The following is a 22,546-nucleotide window of genomic DNA, read 5'->3' as shown; positions in this document are numbered from 1 at the left end:
AATCAACATAATTTTCTGTTTCAGTAAACCCATAACATGTTACTGATATTTAAGCACATGAAACTGGCAGTTTAAAGCCCTAATTGCCAAGGTTGCAGACGTATAAACCTTCTTACCCCATCTATCCAACGCCCTGGAATCTCTATCATAAGGGGTAGGATTTTTTGGCTGTAGGAGCCTTGACACCCTTGGGACCCTGAGAAATAGTCTCAGGATCAGCAGCTGGATTTTTGTAAAGAAATTTGTGGGAGTCAGGAACCCTGTAATATCTGTCTAGCCTACTAGTAGCCGGAGGCAGGGAATCAGGAGCCATGCTCGATTCCGAAAACACATCAACAATGTCTAATACAGGAGGTATAACCAAAGCCCTATGCTGAGGAAGAAGGAAATCCCTAAGCCTCTTTTTTGATTCAGAGAAGTCCTGACTCTCCCATTGAAAATGTTCCCTTAAAGTATGTAAAGTCTCTCCAAAAGAGTAATCCTCAGGAGGAGATGCAGATGGGATGGATTCCTCTGCATCAGAAACCTCATAAGGTGGAATAGAAAATTCCTAATCAGAAGAAATGGAAACCTGATCTGAAGATTCATAATCAGTGTCTTGCCTAGGCCTCTTAGCGGGGGGTGGGGTGGGGCGTGAACCCCTGATCAAGGTAATTAAGTCCTCAGCCATTTTGATCATCTGTTTTTTAGGCATGGGGGCCTGAGCACGTGGCTCATGCGTCATTTTTTTAGACTTAGAAGATGTTTTTGATCTTGTTTTTGAAGCTGGTGTCGGTTTTATATAAACATGCTGAGGCCTGAAAACACCCTCAGAAGCCGGTGCCTGCTCAGCGGCTCCGGACCCATCCAAGGGAGAGACATCCGCGGGTTCAATACTCTGAAAATCTCGCTGCATACCAGACTCTGTATGGGTCTTGGTAGAGGCCTGCGACTCAAAAGTAGCGGGTATCAGAGGCTGCAAAAGCACCTCACTGAGTAATGGCGAACCGGCGACTGGCTTAGGAGAAGCTTCGTCGTCGGTTTTGGACCGCGACAGTCTGTCTCCTGTCTTTTTCTTTGCGTTTTTTGTGAACTCCGGTAGTCGGATTGCTAACCGATGACATTTCCGGATAATTGAATCTGGATCCAAAATATTTTGAAGCAAAAATATACCGACGCTTAATAGTGCATTGGTTAAATCTTGCACAAAACCGACAGCAAGGCACGTTATGATCTGGGCCTAGGCAAGGAATACAGTACAAATGAAAATCCTTATGAGGTATTTGCTTCCCACAAGTAATGCAATTATCAACTTTTCCTGACATCGGTACGGAGCAAGAAAAAGTTTCCCCAACGGGGTACTTAGCTTTAGTTGAAGACTTTGGTTCTGAAACTCGAATGCAAAAATTACAGGAGTCGGCCGACCAGCACTTGCTAACTGCTTCTGCTTCAGGCACCGCGTGGCAAGAAAAACGGAATAAAATGGTGTTGGCTGCATGTTTTATACCCCTGACGACCTAACGTCATGGAAGAGGAGACAGCAACCGACCCAGGACCCAAGACTTTGTTATTCAGGCTGACTGAGGGCAACCTGCCAGCAGATTACCCCCAAATGTAATGACTGCAACAGTGAAACACAAAGAACATCTGATGCATGTAGCCTGCTCTGAAGCGTAGGTATCTTCTGCAAGATTCCCTTACTGGGATGTGCAGGTAGGCTTCCTTTAAATCCAGTGCTGCCAACCAGGCATTTTTGCCTAGCACGGGAAGCAGCTGATGAAGAGTTAGCATCTTGAATTTTGGGATTACCAAAATGGTGTTTAGGATGGACAGGTCAAGGATAAAATGCCAAGAATTGTCTTTTCTGGGTACCAGGAAATGTCTTGTGTAGACACCTTGCCCCCATTCTTTTTCTGGGACAGGTTGAATAGCTCTGATGCTTAGAAGAGAGAGAACTTGCTTTTGAGCCACTGCCCACTGATTTGGGGGTAGGTCTAGCCAACCATTTGGGGTTGGTAAGGAGGAAAGTGGAATCTGTATCCTTGGGAAACTATGTTTAAAACCCATTTGTCCTGGGTAATGAGTTCCCAATTTTTTGCATGCAGGGCGATCTTCCCCCTAAAGGAACAGTCAGTTATGCAGGGCTTGGAAGGTTTAAAGTTAAGTCATTGAGACAGTTTACCATAGGGGAAGTCTTACTACTCCCTGCTTTGGAAGTGGGAGCCCCCCACTGCTTAGGCCTGTGAGTACCTTGGGACTGAAGCCTGTGTGTTCTCTGCTTGTTCTACATTTGGACTGAGAAGGCCTGGAAGAGGCAGGAAAAGACCAATTCTTAAAGAGCCAATGCCTACTAAATCTGGGAGGCTGTACTTGCAGGAAATCTTACACTTTGCATAGATTTTGCTTTTTCTTCCATCTTTTTAAGCACTACTTCTGCTTTGTTGCCAAACAGGTGGTCTTGGTTTTAAGGGAGCATCCAGTAATTTAGCTTTAACATGATCTGGCAAAGATTGCTCCTTAAGCCAAGCATGCCTTCTAAGTACAGACCCAGTTACAGCAGCCCTGCAAGATGCCTCTAATGAATCAAAACCACATTGCAAAGTATGTTTTCCAACTTGTTCAGCAGAATGCATTAAATCCTGTAATTCTTTATTTTCAGCACAGTCAGGAATCAACATAATTTTCTGTTTAAGCAATCCAATAATATGCTGCTGATACTTTAACATATGAAACTGCCAGTTTAAGGCCCTACTGGCCAAAGTTGCTGAAGTGTATACCTTCTTACCCCATCTATCCAGCACCCTGGAATCTCTATCAGAGGGGGATAGGGTTTTTGGCAGTAGTAGCCTTAATGCCCTTGGGTCCCTGTGAAATGGTCTCAGGATCCGCAGTAGGATGTTTAAAGAGGAACTTGTGAGAGTCAGGTACCCTGTAATACCTATCAGGTTTTCTGGGACCAGGAGGCAAAGTGTCAGGGGCCAAGCTAGATTCAGAGAAGGCATCATCTACACTGTCCAGTACAGGAAGGATAGCTAAAGGCCTGTGTTGAGGCAGGAGTAAGAATTCACTAAGCCTCTTTTTGGAGTCAGAGTAAACCTGGCCTTCCCAGCGGAAATGCTCTCAGAGTATGCAAGGTTTAACCAAAATAGAAATCCTCTGGAGGGGAAGCAGAGGGAATGGAGTCCTCTGCATCAGAATCCTCATAGGTAGATAAGGGCAAATCCTGGTCATCAGAGAAAACAGAAATTTCAGAATCCTGATCAGAAGAATCAGAAGGAAAATCAGTCCTGGGTCTCTTAAGAGGGAGAAGGGTGGCTTCCCCTGATTAGAGTAATAAGGTCTTCAGCCATTCTTATCATTTGTTTTTTAGGCATAGGGGCCTGACCATGCAGTCTGGGTGTCGGTTTTCTGGGCATGGATCGAGTTTTAGGCCTTGAAGAAGATGATAGCGTTGGTTTTATATGCAAGCCAATAGGCCTGAATACACCCTCAGAAGCCGGTGCCTGCACAGTGGCACCGGACCCATCCAAGGTAGAGACATCCACAGGTTCCACAGTCAAAGAAGCATCTCACGGCATACCGGACTCCAAATGGGTCTCAGTAGAGACAAGCAAATCTAAAATAGCGGGTATCAGAGGCTGCGAAAGCGCCTCACTAAGTACCGGAGAACTGGTGACTAGCTTAGGAGAAGCGTCGTCGGCAGCTTTGGACCTATGTGGTCTGTCTCTGTCTTTATCTTGGTGTTTTTTCAGAATGTCGGTAGTCGGGTGGCTTACTGAAGCCATTTCTGGATAACTGAACAGAGTACCAAAATATTTAGTTTCGAAAATAAACAGACGACGAATAATACAAGGTTTGAATAAGGCACAAAACCGACAGCGGGGTATGTCGTGGTCTGGGCCTAAGCAAGGAATGCAGTATGAATGAAAATCTTTATGAGGTATTTGCTTTCCACAAGAAATACAATTGTTAACTTTTACTGACATTGGGGCAAGACAAAGGATCCCCAACGGGGTACTTAGCTTAGTTGAAGACTTCGGATCTGAAACTCGAAAACAAAATTTTCAGGAGTCTGCTAACTGGCACTTGTGAACTGCTTCTGCTTCGGGCACCGCAAGGCAAGAAAGACTGATGTAATGGTGCCGGCTGCATGCTTTATACCACTGACTACCTGACGTCATGGAAGATGAGACAGCAACTGACGCAGGACTCAAGACTTTGATAATCAGGCCGACTGAGGGCTACCTGTAAGCAGATAACCCAAATGTGATGACTGCAACAGTGAAACATGAAGAACATTGTACTTTTTCTTTTGATAACATCATCAAGCTTACATGAATAAAATAAATAAGCAATCAAATGAGTACGAATATAAAATTAATTAGAAAATGATTCTGCATTACACTTACCTAATGGTTGCTTCAAAGACCTGAACAGTAGAATCTTTGTCAAAGGAAATTGTATCCATTACCAGCTTTACTGCTCTTTGGAATTCTGACGCATTCCCCATCACCTTCAAGACAGTTTGTAAAACAATGATAAATATACACAGATGCATGCTTCTTCCTAAATTACATTTATTTTACACAAACTAATAATTCAAGTAATAGCACATTAATAATGCGTTTTTTTAATTTATTTGTTCTTATCACAAGAAAAAAAAAGCTGCTGTTGAATGAGCCACTAAAATAATGTCTCAGCATTAAGCAAAACTGTCAGACATTCACAGACATTTTCTTGTCTAATTTGTTTACTAGGCTAGAAAACTACACCCCATGGACACTTTGCAGACCAAGCTCAGGTTGTAATACAACAGCAGTGAGTTGAATAATAAAATGTACAGGTTAAACACAAACAGGCAAATGAATGAAATAGATATAGAACAGAAACGAAACATATGAGAATAAGTACATGCCCTGTTAATCGAGTTTTATTGAGGTAGAGGTAAAAGAAATAAGAGATAAGCATGGTCAGTAAGGGTGGGAGAATTAAAGGTTAGAGAGTAAGTTAAAATGTTAAGTTAAAGATAAATTATTGATTGGACGTTTGGTAAAACAGTTGGTTGAAGTTGATTAGGTGCCAAAGAGAGAATGATTCTGAGGGCAGTTTATCTGAGGTGGTGCTACAAACATATTTAACTAATAAAATAATATGTGGCCTGCCTTTTAGTGCAGGGTGCTGAAAACCAACAATACACCTTGTAACCACAGTATGAAGAGCAGGCCTGTAGCATAAGGCCACCAGATCAGGAGAGGGAAGAAAGCAGCACTGGTTAGGCTGCCTCTCGCAGGAGTGGGAGATGGATTCCACAGGTGCCACTGGGCCAGTTCCCTAATGGATACTAGAGGAATAGCAGGAAAGTAATTTCTCAGAAAGCAACTGTAACACACCTAATTATAAAGGGTTACTATACAACTGCAATGAGATGGAAGGGTAGAATTGAAAATACATTAAGAAAATAACAATGCTGTAATATGATGGTGACAAGGAATGAGTCATCTAAGCTGAATTGAAATTAAAATAATTGAAATTAGCAACTGATACAGGACCTCACCCCAACCTAAAGGAAACCACCGTAAAAAACTTCTCCAAAGCCAATTTTGGGCTTCTAAAACAGAGGTGGCTAACTTCAAGATAACCATGCAAATGGAAAATAGGTGCATGACTGCTGAATCACACATTAATGCACTGTATGAGCACATACACAAGTGCATGGAATGGACCATATCAAACAGAACCAAGATGCTCTCCTACAAAAAAAAGGAAGCCAATATGGTGGTTTTCACCATAAACAAACTCTACAACAGAAGGAAAAAACTGTTGCAGAAAAGGGTGAAGTCCCAAGACTGGAAAAACTCCTTTGGTAGCCTCAGCAAAAAACTGACATCCATCATCAAATCCTCTAAAGCTAGCTATGAAAACAAAATTGCTAAAGATTCTAAAGACAACCACAAGGCACTCTATAGTTATGTCAAGAATCTACATGGCAATACTCAGATTTGCTCTGAGTTACAGCACAATGGTAATACATACATAGAACCAACTGATATTGCCAACATATTGGCTGACAGGTTCAGTGCGAACTTTACCCCCTTTTCAACCCCCTAAAGGGCCTAGAACAATACCTGAGGAATGCCAAGTCCCTATTACCATGGCTACACAGGTAAAAAACACACTGTCCAACACCAAAAATACAGCCTCCATGGGACCTGATAATATCCCTGGCTGTGTTCTACATGAATTATAAAGTGAACTGGCATCCACACCCGAGTACCCTGTTCAATCACAGCCTCATTTCAGGCTTTGTTCCTACCAAATGGCGCACTGCTACGGTCATCCCACTCCACAAAGGGGGAGCGACAAACCCTGGGAACTACCGCTCCATTAGTCTGAAGAGTCTGATATGTAAGGCTATGGAGTGCATCATCATGGACCTTAAGGACATATGGAATCTCCAATCTCTGGACCCCACACAATATGGGTTTGTGAATGGTAGATCATGCCAGCTCAACCTGATAGACTTCTTCGAGTCTGTCACCAGAGCTGTGGATGAGGGCAAGGTAGTTTACACAGCCTACCTAGATCTTGCCAAGGCCTTCAGCACCATCCCTCACTCAGGAATCATAGATAGACTCACTAAACTAGGCATAAACCCCTATGTAATAAGATGGGTTGCCAACTGGCTCACTGATGGAACCCACACTGTGAATGTAGTGGACTCCAAATCTCACTACCGACCACTTACAAGTGGTGTCCCAAAGAGATCAGTCCTAGGTACTCTCCTGTTTGGCATCTACATCTCTGAAGTTCAAGCCAACACAAAGGGACTCTGGCTGATCATGTTCTCAGATGACTGCAAACTGGAAGCCATTATTGATTCTCCATTTGATGCAGACATTCTACAAAAAGGCCTCACTGACACTGATGACTGGTGCCAGAACCATGGCTTTAAAGTGCCAAAATGTGCATTGTCATTCCCACATAGGCGGTAGTCCACTAAACACTGAAGGTGTAATAAGAGATCTGGGGACACAGGTTGACAGCAACCTCTCCTTTGATAACGACATTGCATCTGTAGTCAGAAAGTCCTTCTATGTGGCACATCTCATTACAAAACGTTTCTCATCCAGGAAGAAAGATGTCATAATCCCTCTCTACTTGTCCCTCACTAGACCTATTTATAGAAAACAATGCTCCATTTGGTATATACCTCACTAGACACCTACAACAACTGGAAAGGCCACAAAAATACCTCACTAAGAGTATCTTATGCCTTAGACACATGCCCTATATGGACAGACTCAAAAAACTCCAGCTATACTCTGTATCTTATCACTTACTTAGAGGCGATCTCTGCTTGACCTACAAAGCCATGTCTGACCCAGAGCTGCTAGATATGCTACACCTAAAGAAATCCCAATCCCTCCATGCCACACACTCCAGGGACCTTAACCTCATTACCACAATAACCAGAACATGCTGGAGGGACAGGTTCCTAAACCAGAGACTTCCCATACTCTGGAACAAACTTCCCATTCAAGTCAAGTAGAGCACTTCACTGGCCCTCTAAGAGAAATCTTGACGAGTGGGTGGGCAATAGGAAGTTGACCCCAGGGATCACTTCAGTGGTCTTGCTTGACAAGAGCACTGGGAACTAACTTTGGGCGGCATGATGCCAGCGAATCTTCTTGGTCTAGGCTTATATAGGCTCCAGGGCCATTAGTCCATTACACACCTATGAATCTCAAGAGACATAGGATAGCACAACTTTTTTAAAATAACCATATAAAATATATATGGTTATTTCATCTGCACAAAGGTCTGCTATTAATTGTAACTGTACTCCATCACATTGTGAAAGGATTCAGGTTAGCTTCAATGTCCTTTCCAAATTATAGTTTAGTTCTAGTTATAGGAATCTGTAAACTGCCTTTCCTGCAACACTCTCCTGCTGGGGTGTGACAGATTGAGAAGGCTATGAAGAGAATTACATAACCTCTGAATACAACTATTCTGATTCAACTGACCTTGGTGAATAAGGTCCAAGCAAACAGGTGGAGGACAGACAGGTCTGTGACTACCTCTGGACTGAAACAGTTCAGAAAGACCTCCTAAGGATGGACCACAGTAGGTGGGCTTTGTTCCAGATGCCTCAGTCGACACTTGCACTGTATTAAGATCACATAGTGTGCTGGCTCCTATGCACCTTCAAAACGATAAGATGTGAAAGTCAGAATATGACACCCAGATCCATCAGGTTTCATGCTTTCCTATGTGTTCATAAACCTCTTCTTAAAATATACGTGGACCAGAGAAGGGGCAGAAAAAGGTCACATTAGTATCCCCCACAAAATCAGAGTTGTGTGTGCCATCAAACAGCCAAGCCAGATCCAGCAGCGCCTTCTGTACCACTGTAGATAATGTGCACCACAAGACTGCTCAGGTTTGAGGCCACTGAGGCTTGGGACAGAAGTTTTTATTTTAAAAGCTTTTTTGCCAACCACTGAAGTGTAAGGTGCCTTTTAACTCCATGATCCCACTCAGAATATACCATATGCATTCTGCAATTCAACATGTGCACAATTAAGAGTGGTCATACACACACACTTACCATATCTGGCAATGAAGCAGGACTCTAACTGCTGGACAGCTGGGCTATGGGAAGTGGGAGCAATTTTTAAAAGTAATCAGACACTGATAATCAAGTTAGGAGGTCTATGCTCAAATAGCTCAGAGGATATAGTCAGCCTTTTGAAGAACAAGGGTTAAGCAGTCCACCAGGTAGATCAACAGGTCTTCTGGAGTCCTCTTCGTTCGGAGAATATTGAATCAGTGGGCCAATGCTTCCCCAATGGCACATCAGTTCAACATACCTAACAAAGTTGAGTACTCCAAGAGAGTGAGGCTGCGGAAATGACACCCTCCTCATTGCTCAAATATTCCACAGATTACGCTGGGGAGACAATTAATATGCTTAGACTTCTTCAGTGCTATAAGGAAGCTCTTTGGATGAGGAATACTCTGACAAGAGAGTTTTTTCGGAAAAACTTGAGTGTGTGGATTTCTGAAGCCCTGGAGTCTATCGGTCTTACTGGGGGAAGACAGGCTGAAAGGCCAAGCAGCCAATGATAGGTGCATCTGAGGAAGTCATTGTTGCTGAGATTGAAGGAACACCATAAAGTGCCAATGGGTATCAAGGAAGGCTACTATATGGACCCAGTTTAAGAAGGGCACTGCAGAGACCACTGATGCTAGATACCTGAATGCCAAGTAACTAGGCATCACCTCTGATGTGGAGAACGCTAGAAACGCACAAAGAATCTGCTGCCAAGGGTCTGCAACCTTGTGGTCGATGCTGTCAAAAATGTTATGGACTGGTGAAGGCACCATTACAGATGTAGGGTGGAGACAAAGGCCAAAACAGAGTCCCTCATTACCAAAACAGATGGAATGGTGGCGCGGAATACAAGACCACCTACCATTAGCTGTAACAATGGCCTCTACCAGCCTGACCAGTTTTGGAATGGCTGGAAGATAAGACAGAAGTCTTGTGTGCAACTGGCCTAGAAATTCTCAAATGTGTGGGAAAGGTCGACTCACTACAACAATCTACACTGACTACTACTATAAGCTTTACTGTTTCAGAAAGGCATTTACTATTAGTCACACACAGATAGATATATAGTTTGAAGCTCTGGGAAACTTGACAAGAAAAAGAATGAGTTGCTTAGCTCTCTATAGTAAGGTCAGAAGAGGAAGTAGAATTTGGGGGAAGAGGCACAGGAGCAGCTGGAGAATTTGTCTGAGACAGGTGGACCAAGTAAGGCCTGTGAAATTTGAGAAGCTCCTTTCTCCTACTGAGAGTTGAGGCCTTGAAGTCCCTGCAAAGGGAATACCACTGAAAAATATAAGCTTCAAACAAACAGCAAAGATAGTTAGGGGGTATCTGTGCTGAAGGGATGTTTTAACCACAAGCACAATGAAAATAGTAGTACTTTTGTGTGTCAAAAAATGACATGGGTGTAGACCTAAGGGAGAATCGCCAGTAAAGATGAAGTGAAAAATAAAATAAATAAATGGAAAATAGAAGCTATCAAGAGACATAAATAAAAGCTTATTTCTCATAAGTTTGAAAATTGTTAGTTGCAAACCAACAAAAGCAGCCTAAACATGTTTCCACTTTAATAAACTATAGCATATCTTCTTGAAAGCTGAGGCATCCACTGTGCACTGCAGGAAAGAAAGACAGAGGGCTCTTAGAAGCCTAAGAAACTTTCACCTGCAGTGCAATCCTTATGCAGTCCTAATGTATGAGACATCAGTCCTGGCTGTAATAGAGGATGAACTGCCTCTTATTAGATGCAAGACTGTTCCTTGAATTCCTTAAAAAGATAGCATAGTAGAAATGAGTGTTCATTTAAATTAACCTAGAGAGAGTAATCCGTTTTCTGTAGTGTCCAGCAGAGCTGTAGGCTGTATAAGTCCATGGTATATAACAGCACACAGTACGCCTGTAGACTCTCTTAGCTCTAATAAATGTCTTGGAAAAACTCTTGACAATATAGTTTTTTTTTTTTTTTTTTTTATTTGTACTTGCTGGAATTTAAATTTTCAGGTGGCATATGGTTTACTTAAGCAATAATCCAAAATAAAAGAGGTAGATACGCCTGTGTTTGTGGATTTACTTAAGCAATAACCCACGCCTGGGTGTGGGTAATGCTGGATTTAGCCACGGTTGGTGTGGTTTGGTCACGAGGGCAAAACCAGAGTGGCCAAACAAAGACAACCGTGGGTAAATCCCAGCATTACCCACACCCAGAAGTGGGTTATTGCTATTATACAATGACATTTAAGAAAAAAAAAACTTACTTTTCTTAAATAATGGCATTGTATAATGCCTCCTTGCTGCCCTTCTGCAGCTGTCCAGTATTCTGCGGCAATTCTGATGTACTGCGCATGTGTATGCTTACGCAGTACATCAGAACTGTGTGTGGAAGCAATGGAGAAAGGAAGACCTCTGTTGCTTTTAAAAATGTGTCTCGCTATGTTAAACTCATTTAACACAGCAAGATAGCTTTAAAAAAAGTAACGGAGATTTTCCTTTCTCCGTTGCTTTTTTAAATGCTGTCTCGCTATGTTAAACAAGTTTAACATAGCGAGACAGCTTTATAACAAGCAACGGAGAAAGGAAAATCTCTGTTGCTTTTTTTTAAGCTATCTCGCTATGTTAAACTCATTTAACATAGCGAGATAACAGCAATGGAGCTCTTCCGTTCTCCGTTGCTGTTCAAAAAAAAAAAGACTTATACTAATGGAAAAAGTCCGGGTGACCGGACCTTTTTCCATTAGTATAAGTCTGATTTATAATGTGCACGCTGACCAATCAGCGTGCACGTTTTGGAATATTAATGGGGGTCGTTGTACAATACAAAGTAATCAGTGACAAATTGCTGGTTCTAGAATTATTTAATAAAGTAACATAGAAAAATGTGTGTTCACTTAACTAAATTACTCTACAAAGAATATGAAGCAAATCAGCAGTACACAGACGAGCTGTAGGCTGTATTACTTCTATAGCATAGCGCAGCTATAGGCTGCGCTAATTCTCATCAGTTTTCTACACATCTTTCACTTCCACAACACCATTTTCATCTTTACAGATCTGCACCTGCAGGATATGGAAAGAATCATCATCATCATCTTCTTCTTTCGGCTGTTCCCGTTAGGGGTCGCCACAGCGGATTACCTGTTTCCATTTCTTCCTGTCCTCTGCATCTTGCTCTGTCACACCAATCACCTGCATGTCCTCTCTCACCACATCCATAAACCTTATCTTAGGCCTTCCTCTTTTCCTGTTACCTGGTAGCTTCATCCTTAGCATCTTTTTCCCAATATACTCCGCATCCCTTCTCATGTCCAAACCAACGTAATCTTGCCTCTCTGGCTTTGTCTCCAAACCTTCCAACCTGGGCTGACCCTCTAATGTACTTATTCCTAATCCTGTCCACCCTCGTCACACACAGTGCAAATCTTAACATCTTTACCTCTGCCACATCCAGCTCAAACTCCTGCCTTTTTGTCAATGCCACTGTCTCCAACCCATATAACATAGCTGGTCTCACTACCCTCTTGTAGACCTTCCCTTTCACTCTTACAAGTACTCGTCTGTCACAAATCACTCCTGACACTCTTCTCCACCCACTCCATCCTGCCTGTACTCTCTTCTTCACCTCTCTTCCACACTCACCGTTACTCTGAACTATTGACCCCAAGTATTTAAACTCATCCACCTTTGCCACCTCTACTCCTTGCATCCTCACCATTCCTCTATCCTCCCTCTCATTCACACACATATATTCTGTCTTAGTCCTGCTGACCTTCATTCCTCTTCTCTCTAGAGCATATCTCCATCTCTCCAGGGTCTCCTCCACCTGTTCCCTACTCTCACTACAGATCACAATGTCATCTGCAAACATCATAGTCCATGGGGATCTCGTCTGTCAACCTGTCCGTCACCATTGCAAATAAGAAAGGGCTCAGAGCTGATCCCTGATGTAACCCCACCTCCACCTTAAACGCATCCGTCACTCCCACCGCAGACCTCACCGCTGTCACACTACCCTCGTACATATCCTGTACCACTCTTACATACTTCTCTGACACTCTTGACTTCCTCATACAATACCAAAACTCCTCTCTAGGCACCCTGTCATATGCTTTCTCCAAGTCTACAAAAACACAATGCAACTCCTTCTGACATTCTCTGTACTTCTCCATCAACACTCTCAGAGCAAACATCGCATCTGTAGTGCTCTTTCCCGGCATGAAACCATACTGCTGTTCACTAATCATCACATCCCTTCTTAGCCTAGCTTCCACAACTCTTTCCCATAACTTCATGCTGTGACTGATCAATTTAATCCCTCTGTAGTTACTACAGCTCTGCACAACACCCTTATTCTTAAATATCGGTACCAAAACACTTTCTCCATTCCTCAGGCATCCTCTCACTTTCCAAGATTTCATTAAACAATCTGGTTAAAAACTCCACTGCCATTTCACCTAAACACCTCCATGCTTCCACAGGTAGGTCATCTGGGCCAACAGCCTTTCCATTCTTCATTCTCTTCATACCTATCCTTTCTTCCTCCTTGCTAATCCATTGTACTTCATGATTCACTATCCCTATATCATCCAACCTTCTCTCCCTCTCATTCTCTTCATTCATCAACCCCTCAAAGTACTCTTTCCATCTCCTCAACACACTCTCCTCGCTTGTGAGTATGTTTCCCTCATTATCCTTTATCACCTTTACCTGCTGCACATCTTTCCTAGCTCGGTCCCTCTGTCTTGCCAAATACGTTATTACAATTATTTTATAACATAGGACAAATGTTGGTTCACTTAACTATATTAATCTACAAAGGTTGACGTACTCAACGGAGCTGTAGGATGTTGTACCTCCATAGTACATGGAAAAGAGGAGCAAAGTTGCAAACTGCATTACTTCTAAGTTTGCTGTTCTCCATCTGTTTGACTGTGTACAACTGTCTCCCATTTTTAACTAATGTATACAAGTGGACGGAGCGAGATTTTATCCAAGCAAATGTAAAAATGTGTTTAAAATTTTGTGTGATGTAGTCGATTTACTATTCTGTTGTCCAAACACTGTGCCAGGTTTTGCAGCACTGTTGCTTCACATTACAGGCTCCTCATCTCCCCTGAGGATATACAGTATAAACAATGAGCAAGCTGCTTGACTAAAAACTAACTACTCAGTAAAAAATATTACTTTTTTTAGTCATTTTCCTTTGTTCCCAGTTCTCCAGTTAAAAGAACGAGACCTAAGCATGCACTTCAGCGTGCATATATGGATATAGATACACACAAACAAAATGTCAGTAAACAGATTTAAAATGAATAGGTGATAACATTCTGAACTTCGGTTACCTTCTTCAGCCAGCTAACAGCAGAAATGCTGCATTTAGCATATTTAACTGTTAAAGACCTCCGTTATAAATCATTAGTTTTTTTTTTTTAAACAAGAAACATCTTTATTAAATTATCACGTATGACGTACGAAATCTTACATTTATACGAATTAAAAATAAACCATACCAACACAATTTCAGTTACAAACATTATTCATTACAAACCATGCTGACACAACTGTAGCTAAAAACATACATCACTTATAATATAGCCAGTCATTTTCAAACAAACATTACATAGTTCACTCAAATCCTGCCTTCTTTTAAACCTCATACATCCTCTGCGTGTACTGATCCCACAATTCCCATTTTTCCTATGCAATTTGCTCCTACCCTTTTCTAAAGATCCTAATTCCAATTGTTTTATCTCTGTTATTATCTTTGCTACTTCTAGTAAAGTTGGTTTAGATTTTTATTTGCATTTTCTAGTAATTGCTTTTTTGGCAGCCATCATAAGACGACACAGCAAGGCCTTACTATATCTAGGGAGTTCCGATTCTGTATCCTAGCTCAAAAAATAATTTCCTTAGTTATACCAGTTTCCTCACCCAGTATCTCAGACAGAGCAGTCTGCAGGGAATCAAAGTTTGCCATCTCATTACACTCCCAGAAAATATGTTTCCAGTTACCTCTTTCTTCCTCATCACACCTCCACACATTTGCTGTCTACTTGAGGAAAAATTCTTTGGAGTCTACTTGGGGTATAAAAATACTTATGTAAACACTTCCAAGAAAAGATCCTAAATTTTGTAGACTCTGTTGGATATTTGGGAGACATGCATATATCCCCCATTGTTTCTCTGTGAATTGCTTATCTAACTGTTCTTCCCAATCCTTTCTAACCTCTGATTAATTCTTACAGCTATCATGCAATATTTTACATGCTCTCAATTATTCCTTTCTTAATGACAGCTTCTGTTCTACAGTCTACTAAAAACTCTACTAATGCTGGTCTTTCATTTAGAACCCCCCATTTCTTTCTCTTTGCCTATACTCCGATATCAATCCTTGATAGGGAAGGCAATCTCTAACCTGCAGTCCAAATAAGTTCTTGGCATCTTCCTGTTTTATTACCTTTCCCTCTCTAGCGATTTGCTCCCAATAACTTGGTTCCTTTGCCAGTTTTCTTCAATAAATTCCATCCTCCTGTTGCCTATTTTCTGTATCAATAATTGCAGTCATCACTGAGGAAGTTGATGACGAAAACGTGTTGGAACTGTACTAGCGTTTGTGGAATAAACTGTTTTTGGATCCTTTATTGGTTCATGTTCATTCCTGGTTGGTGGTGCCTTCTTCCGTTTCTTGGTTGTTTTTGCACCATTGGTCCCTGCTTTTGGTTATCACTTTGAATTATAGGTTTCTACTTGTGCTACGTATAGGTGCCTCAGCTGTGTGGATCTGAAATACCCTTTTAAAATCGGGTAATAGAAGTCCGCCTTGTACTATTGGAAGAATAAGCTTATCCCACTCGACTCTTGCTGCCTTGCCCTCCCAGGCAAAATCCTTCATCTCTATTAATTGCTATCCACAACTTCTCCTCTGGTTTGATAAAAAATATGCCTGATCTTGGTATAAGACTAAAAGAGACTAAAACCATTTTAACTGCTTGTACCTTACTATCTATATCCATATAACAAAGCTTCCATTTTCTGAGTTTTTGTTTCACCTCTTTATAGTCTCTTCTCACATACACTTTGCTGCCACACCAGAATAATTTTTAATCTATACTCCTAAATACTTCATGTTATCATGTCCCCATAAATAAGGATATTGCTGAACCAAAGCAAGTACATAATTTACCACTATTGCCTTTGTTTTAGCTTCATTAATATGTTATCCCGAAAAGATATGAAACTGTCTCAAAGTGTTCCACAACACTGTAATGACTGTTTTTTTTTCTTGGTTTCTTTTAAGGTATAAAATAATATCATCTGTAAAGAAAGCCAGCTTTTTTGACTACCATACCAGTTATATCCCTGAATTTCTAAGTCCCTTATTTTCTTTGCCAATGGTTCTAAATATAATGCATATAACAAAGGGGAGAGAAGACAACCCTGCCTAGTTCCTCTGCTCAAGCAGTAATTTTCAGAGAGTACCCCACCCACTTTAATTTTCAACTCCGATCCCTCATATATCCTCCTAATCAAACTTATAATTTTATCAAGGAATGCAAATGCTTCCATTACTCTGCTCATGAGGTCCCAGTTAGCTCTGTCAAATGCTTCCTCTGCATCAAAACCACCACCAACAGGGGTATTTTCTTATATTCTGCTTCCTTCTGGATAATCAGTATTCTGTTAATACTGTCAAATGTTTTCCTCCCCTCCACAAAACTACGCTGATCCATACCCATCAATATTGGCATCACTTTTGCCATTCCTTTAGCCATTATAGACAAATACTTCATAATTATGGTTTAGTATTGAAATGGGCCTGTATGAAGTTTGATCTGATGGGTCTTTACTCTCTTTAGGTATTACAGCCACCACCCCTTTCTTTTAGGATGTTGGCACTTTTCCTCTTAAAATACTGTTGAGCAAAACCTTCCAGATCTTTATCAGTTTTTTCCCTCCTAGTTTCCAAACTTCCACAGGAATACAATCTATTCCTGTGGACTTTTCTGTAGATTGGTTTCACCATGTTTATCTCATCTCCTCTATCCTGTTAGTACTTGAGCCTCATCTACCTCTATCCTTGGCATATTTAATTCTTCCATAAACATTTCCATTGTACGTTTTCTTGATTTCCATATTTCTCTGCTTTATACAGAATTTCTGAAATATTTCTAATACTTCCACAGGAGCCCTTGTTATAGGCTCCCTAAGCTTGGTGACTGCCCTTTCTACTTTCTGTTGCTCAAGTCACTGTGTTAAAAGTTTTTTTTTTTTTTTTTACTCTAGTTACCATCAAAATATCATTGTTAAAATCTCCTTGGGTTCTGACAGAGTGATTCTCAAACAATCTGGAAATATAGAGCTGATAAGTATATTTTTGGCACTTTAACTGTTCAGAGTTCTGCACTGTATTTTTGCTTGACTGGATTATTTATATATTTGCTGGCATTGTTTTCTGATCTGTGCTGAAACTGTTTTTCTCCTACCCTCCCACCCTATTGCTGTTGTGTTCTTAAAGTTGGTAGCTTTTGCAGTTACCCGCCCCTACTGTACATTTGATCTGGGACATTCCTCTCAGTCCCATCTCTTTAGCCCATTCTACCTAATACAGAGATCATTTGGGAAGGACAATCCCCTTAGTCCCTTAACCTTGAATTATCTTCTGTTCCTGCTCTCTCTCCCTTTTTAACTTTTTTTGTTTTTTTACAGACAATTCAGCTGCTTATATTTTTTCTAATCTGTGTTTCTTCCTACTACTCTGTTACTTCATCTTGCTTTGCTTTTTCCTGCTACTTGCTGCTTGTTCTCTAAAGTGTTCAACTGCATCTTTTCTGTTGCATTTATTACTGCTTGTTTATAGGCTGTCTAAATTAAGTGTTATTCTATGCTCTTAGTTTTGGTTTAAGCACTTGGGCTTTAGTCCCACTTCTTAACTCTCCCTGGATTTTCTCCCTCAGATACTGACAAATATGGATGGACAATTTCCTACAGTTTCTCCTGCTAGTCTGGTTGATATGGGCATCCTGAGACAGTGTAGCAACTGCCTCATTTACACAGACAGCCATCTACTACTACCACCTAGGAACACAATTTGAGAGAGATGCAATTACATTAGGTTCCTAGAGTCCAAGCTCTCTCCCCCTCAAGCCAGTATATCTGGCACTGAAAAGGTCAACGCAATCACTACAATTCAAACACCATCCACACCTAAACAACACACATCGACATAGGCGGAGGTCCTCCACATAAACATACCCATACAAATATTCCCTCAAGTTCTTTCCTCTTTTGGCTACAAAAAGGGCTTTTCTCCAATTACATTCTTTATATCTGGGAAGCTCATTAAAAACTTCTAATTTCCTTTTATTATTTCTATATAATCCATCTTTTGTCCACAGAATTTTCCAACATGCCAAAGAAAAATCACTTCTGTCTCCACTTTTTATGTTCATATTTATCACGTTCATACACTGAACCCTCTTGTCTTATTTTTGACATCATCCAATAAACTCTCTACTATTAGTCTCAGGTACCTTGTAGCACAATTTTGTTTTCAAAATTTCAGCTGCCACATTAAACAAGTCATTATCTGTGTCTACTTATTCGACAAAATTGACTTTTAACAATATTTTTCTTCAAATTTGGCCGATGCCTAGTATTAAAGTGCAGGAAGGGATTATTCTGTACATCTTTTTTAAAAACGTTAACTTTTATTTCTACATTTATATACTGTTAAATCTAAAAAAATTAATACTTTCTGTAGCTAAAGTAGAATCTTAAATAATCAGTTGCATTATTTAAATAGGTCATAAAACAATTCAAATTTTCCATGGTACCTTTCCATAAAAAATAAATCATCAATAAAACACTTGTACAAAATCAAATACTTTAATTCCTTCTTATAAATAAATTCCTTCTCCCAGCCAGTCATAAATTAGCATAACTTGGTGGCATCACTGTGTCCATTGCCACCCCATTTACTTGCTGATATTTTCCCTTATTAAAAAAGAAATAATTATACCTCAGAATAACCTCAAAAATTTCAGTAAAAATCTTGACTTGGTCTTTAGAAAAAAGTCCTGACAAACGTAATTCTCTGTTAACCGTTTCTAACCTCTCATCATTGGGAATAATGGTGTAAAGTGAGGTTACATCTGCAGTAATCATAACAATGGATTCATCAATATTTACCTTGCTGATTATGGTTTTAAAATCAAATGAATCACACACACCCGCTGAAGAACACCATAAAGAGGCACACACTCAAACCAGAAATCATATATCGTATGTTTGGGCTGCTGAAGTCGCAGTTATAGTGCCTAGGTACATCTGGGGAAGCCCTGCAGTACAATCCACATACATGTACTGAAAAATTCACCGTCTGTACACATCATCATCCTGAGAAAGTAGCTTCAGCAGGAACAACAAGGGGAAGTGGCACACATCTCAACATCAATGCCAAGGTTACCACAGCCACAAGCAGGTGAGGAGTCAGAGGGAGGCTCCAGCAGCTGCTGTGGGTATAAGGCAGATGCAGGCATGCTCAATATGCTCTCACACTGACTAAAAGGCAGCACACTCACTCACCACCTAAGGGGATAAAAATCTTCCTCCTATGCACAGACATATAGTAACACTGATGCCAGGCAATACTCACAAGCTTTACCTACCCATGTAATGGCTGTGTTTATGTTTATCTGAAACATGGCTTAAACCTTCCACTAATGACAATGAAATTACCCCGCCTGGCTACAGTATCCTCAGATTAGACCATATTAACAAAAAGGGAGGGGGTGTTGCAGTCCTCTATAGAAATAATCTACAAGTTGCCACTTCAAACATAAACCAACCTATATTTAATAATGCTGAAATCCTTGTCACTCCTATATTTAATAATGCTGAAATCCTTGTCACTAAACTTCTAGTCAACAAATTCAAATCCATAAACATTGCTTGTATTTACCTTCCCCCTGGAAATAACATTAACACCCTTTAAAGTATTCTCAATTGGCTATCAACTAATCTTCCACAAGAAACTTTAGTCCTTGGAGACTTTAACATTGACTGGAAGTCCTGTAGTACCCCTCATCCCACCACCCATATTAATCTTTATGGCTTCTCACAAGTCATCACCTCCCCTACAAGAATTAATAACACCAACAACAAGGAAACCACATTAGATTGGATTCTTATAAACTCTCCACATCACACATACAAAGCAGGCACCCTCCCTGATGATCTGAGTGACCACTCACTCACATATATCATCAGACACAAAACTAGCATACCTCACCCAAATTCCTATCAGACAATATGGACTAAAAAATTCTTTAACCCTGAACTTTTCCAGCTAGAACTCAAACACTGCAATTGGTCACCACTAAAAATACTCCCTTTAGATGAAGCAGTTGACTACTTTAATTCCGCATTCTTAGCCATCCTTGACCATCATGCCCCAGTACGCTCTATTATAAATAAGGCTAAACCTGCCCCATGGCACACTACAGCTACTAGACAGAAAATCCTCCTTAGAAAAAAATCTTGGGCAAAATGGCACACTACTAGGAATTCAACAGACCACCAAACCTTTAGACAACTGAGAAATACTACTAAAAAAGCTGTCCTCTTAGATAAAAAAACGTTTATATCCAACTACAACAAACTAACCAAAAGAATCCACAAAAATGTTGGTCCAGCATCAACAAACTCCTACACCTATTTGTCTATTACACCTAGCCCACAAGGCTCTAACCATGAGAATCCAACACAAACTGCCAATGCCTTCCATTCTTTCTTTACAGATGCCATTCAAACACTAGCTAAGAAATTATCTCAAAGTTCCCCTTAATCTAACCACCTCACCGACTGACCCAATTCCATCATTTCAGCTAAAACCTGTTCCTACTTCCTTCATTTGCTCTCTTCTAGAAAAACTAAAACCTACTACACCATCTGCTGACCAACTACCTGCAGAATACCTGCAAAAAGGTGCCAAAGCCATAGCCTTCCCCATTTCCATACTAATAAACAGAACGATAACAGAAGGAAATATCCCATCTATCTGGAAAATCTCACACATCATCCCCCTACATAAAGGTGGAAACTCCATTGACATTTCAAACTATAGACCAATAGCTCTACTCTCTCCACTGGCAAAAATTATCGAAAAATGTATCCATAAGCAACTACTCACCCATCTTATCGAAAATAACCTACTGGCCAACTGTCAACATGGGTTTAGAGCTAATCACAGTACCACCACAGCTCTACTTTCCTTCACAGACTGCATAAATTTAAACAGTAATAATAATACTCTTTCCTCTTCTGTCTTCATTGATTTATCTAAGGCTTTTGACATGGTTAACCACCAGCTCCTTATAGAAATACTTAAATCTTTTTCTCTTGATACTCTAGCCTTAAAATGGTTTAAATCTTACTTAGATAATGGACAACAAGCAGTACTATGGGAAAACAATCCATCTTCTCACCTCCCCATTTTCCTTGGTGTTCCCCAGGGCTCCATATATTAGGCCCACTGCTATTTTCCATTTTCATTAATGACCTCCACCTAGCAATTCCTCATGCAACCTGCATTCAATATGCAGACAACTCCACCATTATTTGCTCAGCTAATACTCCTTCCGAGCTACAGTCCCTTACACAAAAAGCATTTAATACAGCTGAGCAATGGTTTTTAAGCCAATGCCTCCTACTTAACCCTAAAAAAAACTAAACTGCTACTTTTTACTCCTACTCGCAGGTCAACCCCTCTTCACTTCACTCTTATATCCAAGAACGGGACTCTTATATCTCCTGACCCAACCACTAAACTTCTTGGAATAACCATAGATAATAACCTCATCTTCGATACTCATATTAACATCACTATAAAAACAGTAAATAAGAAACTGGGATCCCTTTATAGAATCAAACCCTTTCTTACTCCTTCAGCCAAAACCGCTATAGCTAGAACTCATTTCATCTCTACCCTACTCTATGCTTCACCCATATATACCAATCTCTCAAAAAACAACCTCAACAGATTTGCTACCTCCTATCATAGTATTGCTAGATTTGCCACTGGTTCTCCTTTTAGAACACATCATTGCAACAACCTAAAACAATTAGGATGGCTAGAGTTCCAAAACCAGTTACTATTTCACCAGCTTGCTATTATCCATAACCACTACCCCACCTATACTGACTACTCTCATTACCCCCTACAAGAATCTTAAGAACTTGCGCTCTTCTAATAAGCTACTTATTACCACTAGCAGATCCAATAACTCAGCTGGAGATTCTTTGTTCTCTAACTCTGTAGGCAAACAATGGAACATGCTTCCCTCTGAACTCCTATCCCTGACCTCTATCACACTTTTTAAACAGAAACAAACTATTTCTCAGTACTCATTGGTTATGCCCTTGTACTAACCCTAACTGTCTTTCTTCTTTCTTCGATTTCCTATGTGCTCTCTGCATCTAATATTATTATGTTCTAACTAATGACATCCTCTTGCTGTCTCCTATAAACCTTGTATTTCACTGTATCACATGGTACATTTGTATAAATAAACATCTTTTTATCCTATTTTTTTTCTGTTCCTATAAGTAAGCAACTATTTTGTATTTTATTTTTGCTTTTCATATCTCCTCATCATGAGCTATGTACTCTTGTAATGACAACTGCATCAAGCCTATACGGCTGTAACTGTTAAGAACTTTTCAACTACTTTATACTTTTCTGAATTGTGACAACTTTTTATTATACACATTGTGCTTGTGTTGGAGCTTTTCTCCCCGGGCCTCTACTGAAAATGGATTTGTATTCCAGTTAGACTAGCCCGGTCAACAAATGTAAAATAAATAAATAAATAAACATTAGCATTTATAATAAGAGTTAATAAGGCTGTGCATCTGAGAAAGTGAAATGCCCTGACAAACATGCCCATGCCATTAGTGCAC

At 40.4% G+C, this 22,546-nt stretch overlaps 1 protein-coding gene across 1 annotated transcript in view; it reads right to left on the bottom strand.

The window, feature by feature from the left end:
* EDEM1 (ER degradation enhancing alpha-mannosidase like protein 1) overlaps positions 1-22,546 on the bottom strand; it is a 1,151,518-nt gene that overhangs the window by 658,996 nt on the left and 469,976 nt on the right. Inside the window, exon 4 of the mRNA XM_044078019.1 lies at positions 4,389-4,492. Within this exon, the coding sequence (XP_043933954.1) occupies positions 4,389-4,492 (104 nt within the window). The remainder of the gene's footprint in view (positions 1-4,388; positions 4,493-22,546) is intronic.

Source organism: Protopterus annectens, chromosome 7.part0 (genome assembly GCF_019279795.1).
Source record: "Protopterus annectens isolate FY-2018-M chromosome 7.part0, PAN1.0, whole genome shotgun sequence".
In the NCBI taxonomy this organism is placed as follows: Eukaryota; Metazoa; Chordata; order Ceratodontiformes; family Protopteridae; genus Protopterus; species Protopterus annectens.
The sequence above is the reverse complement of the archived record's forward strand: the minus strand, read 5'-3'. Positions and strand labels throughout refer to the sequence as shown.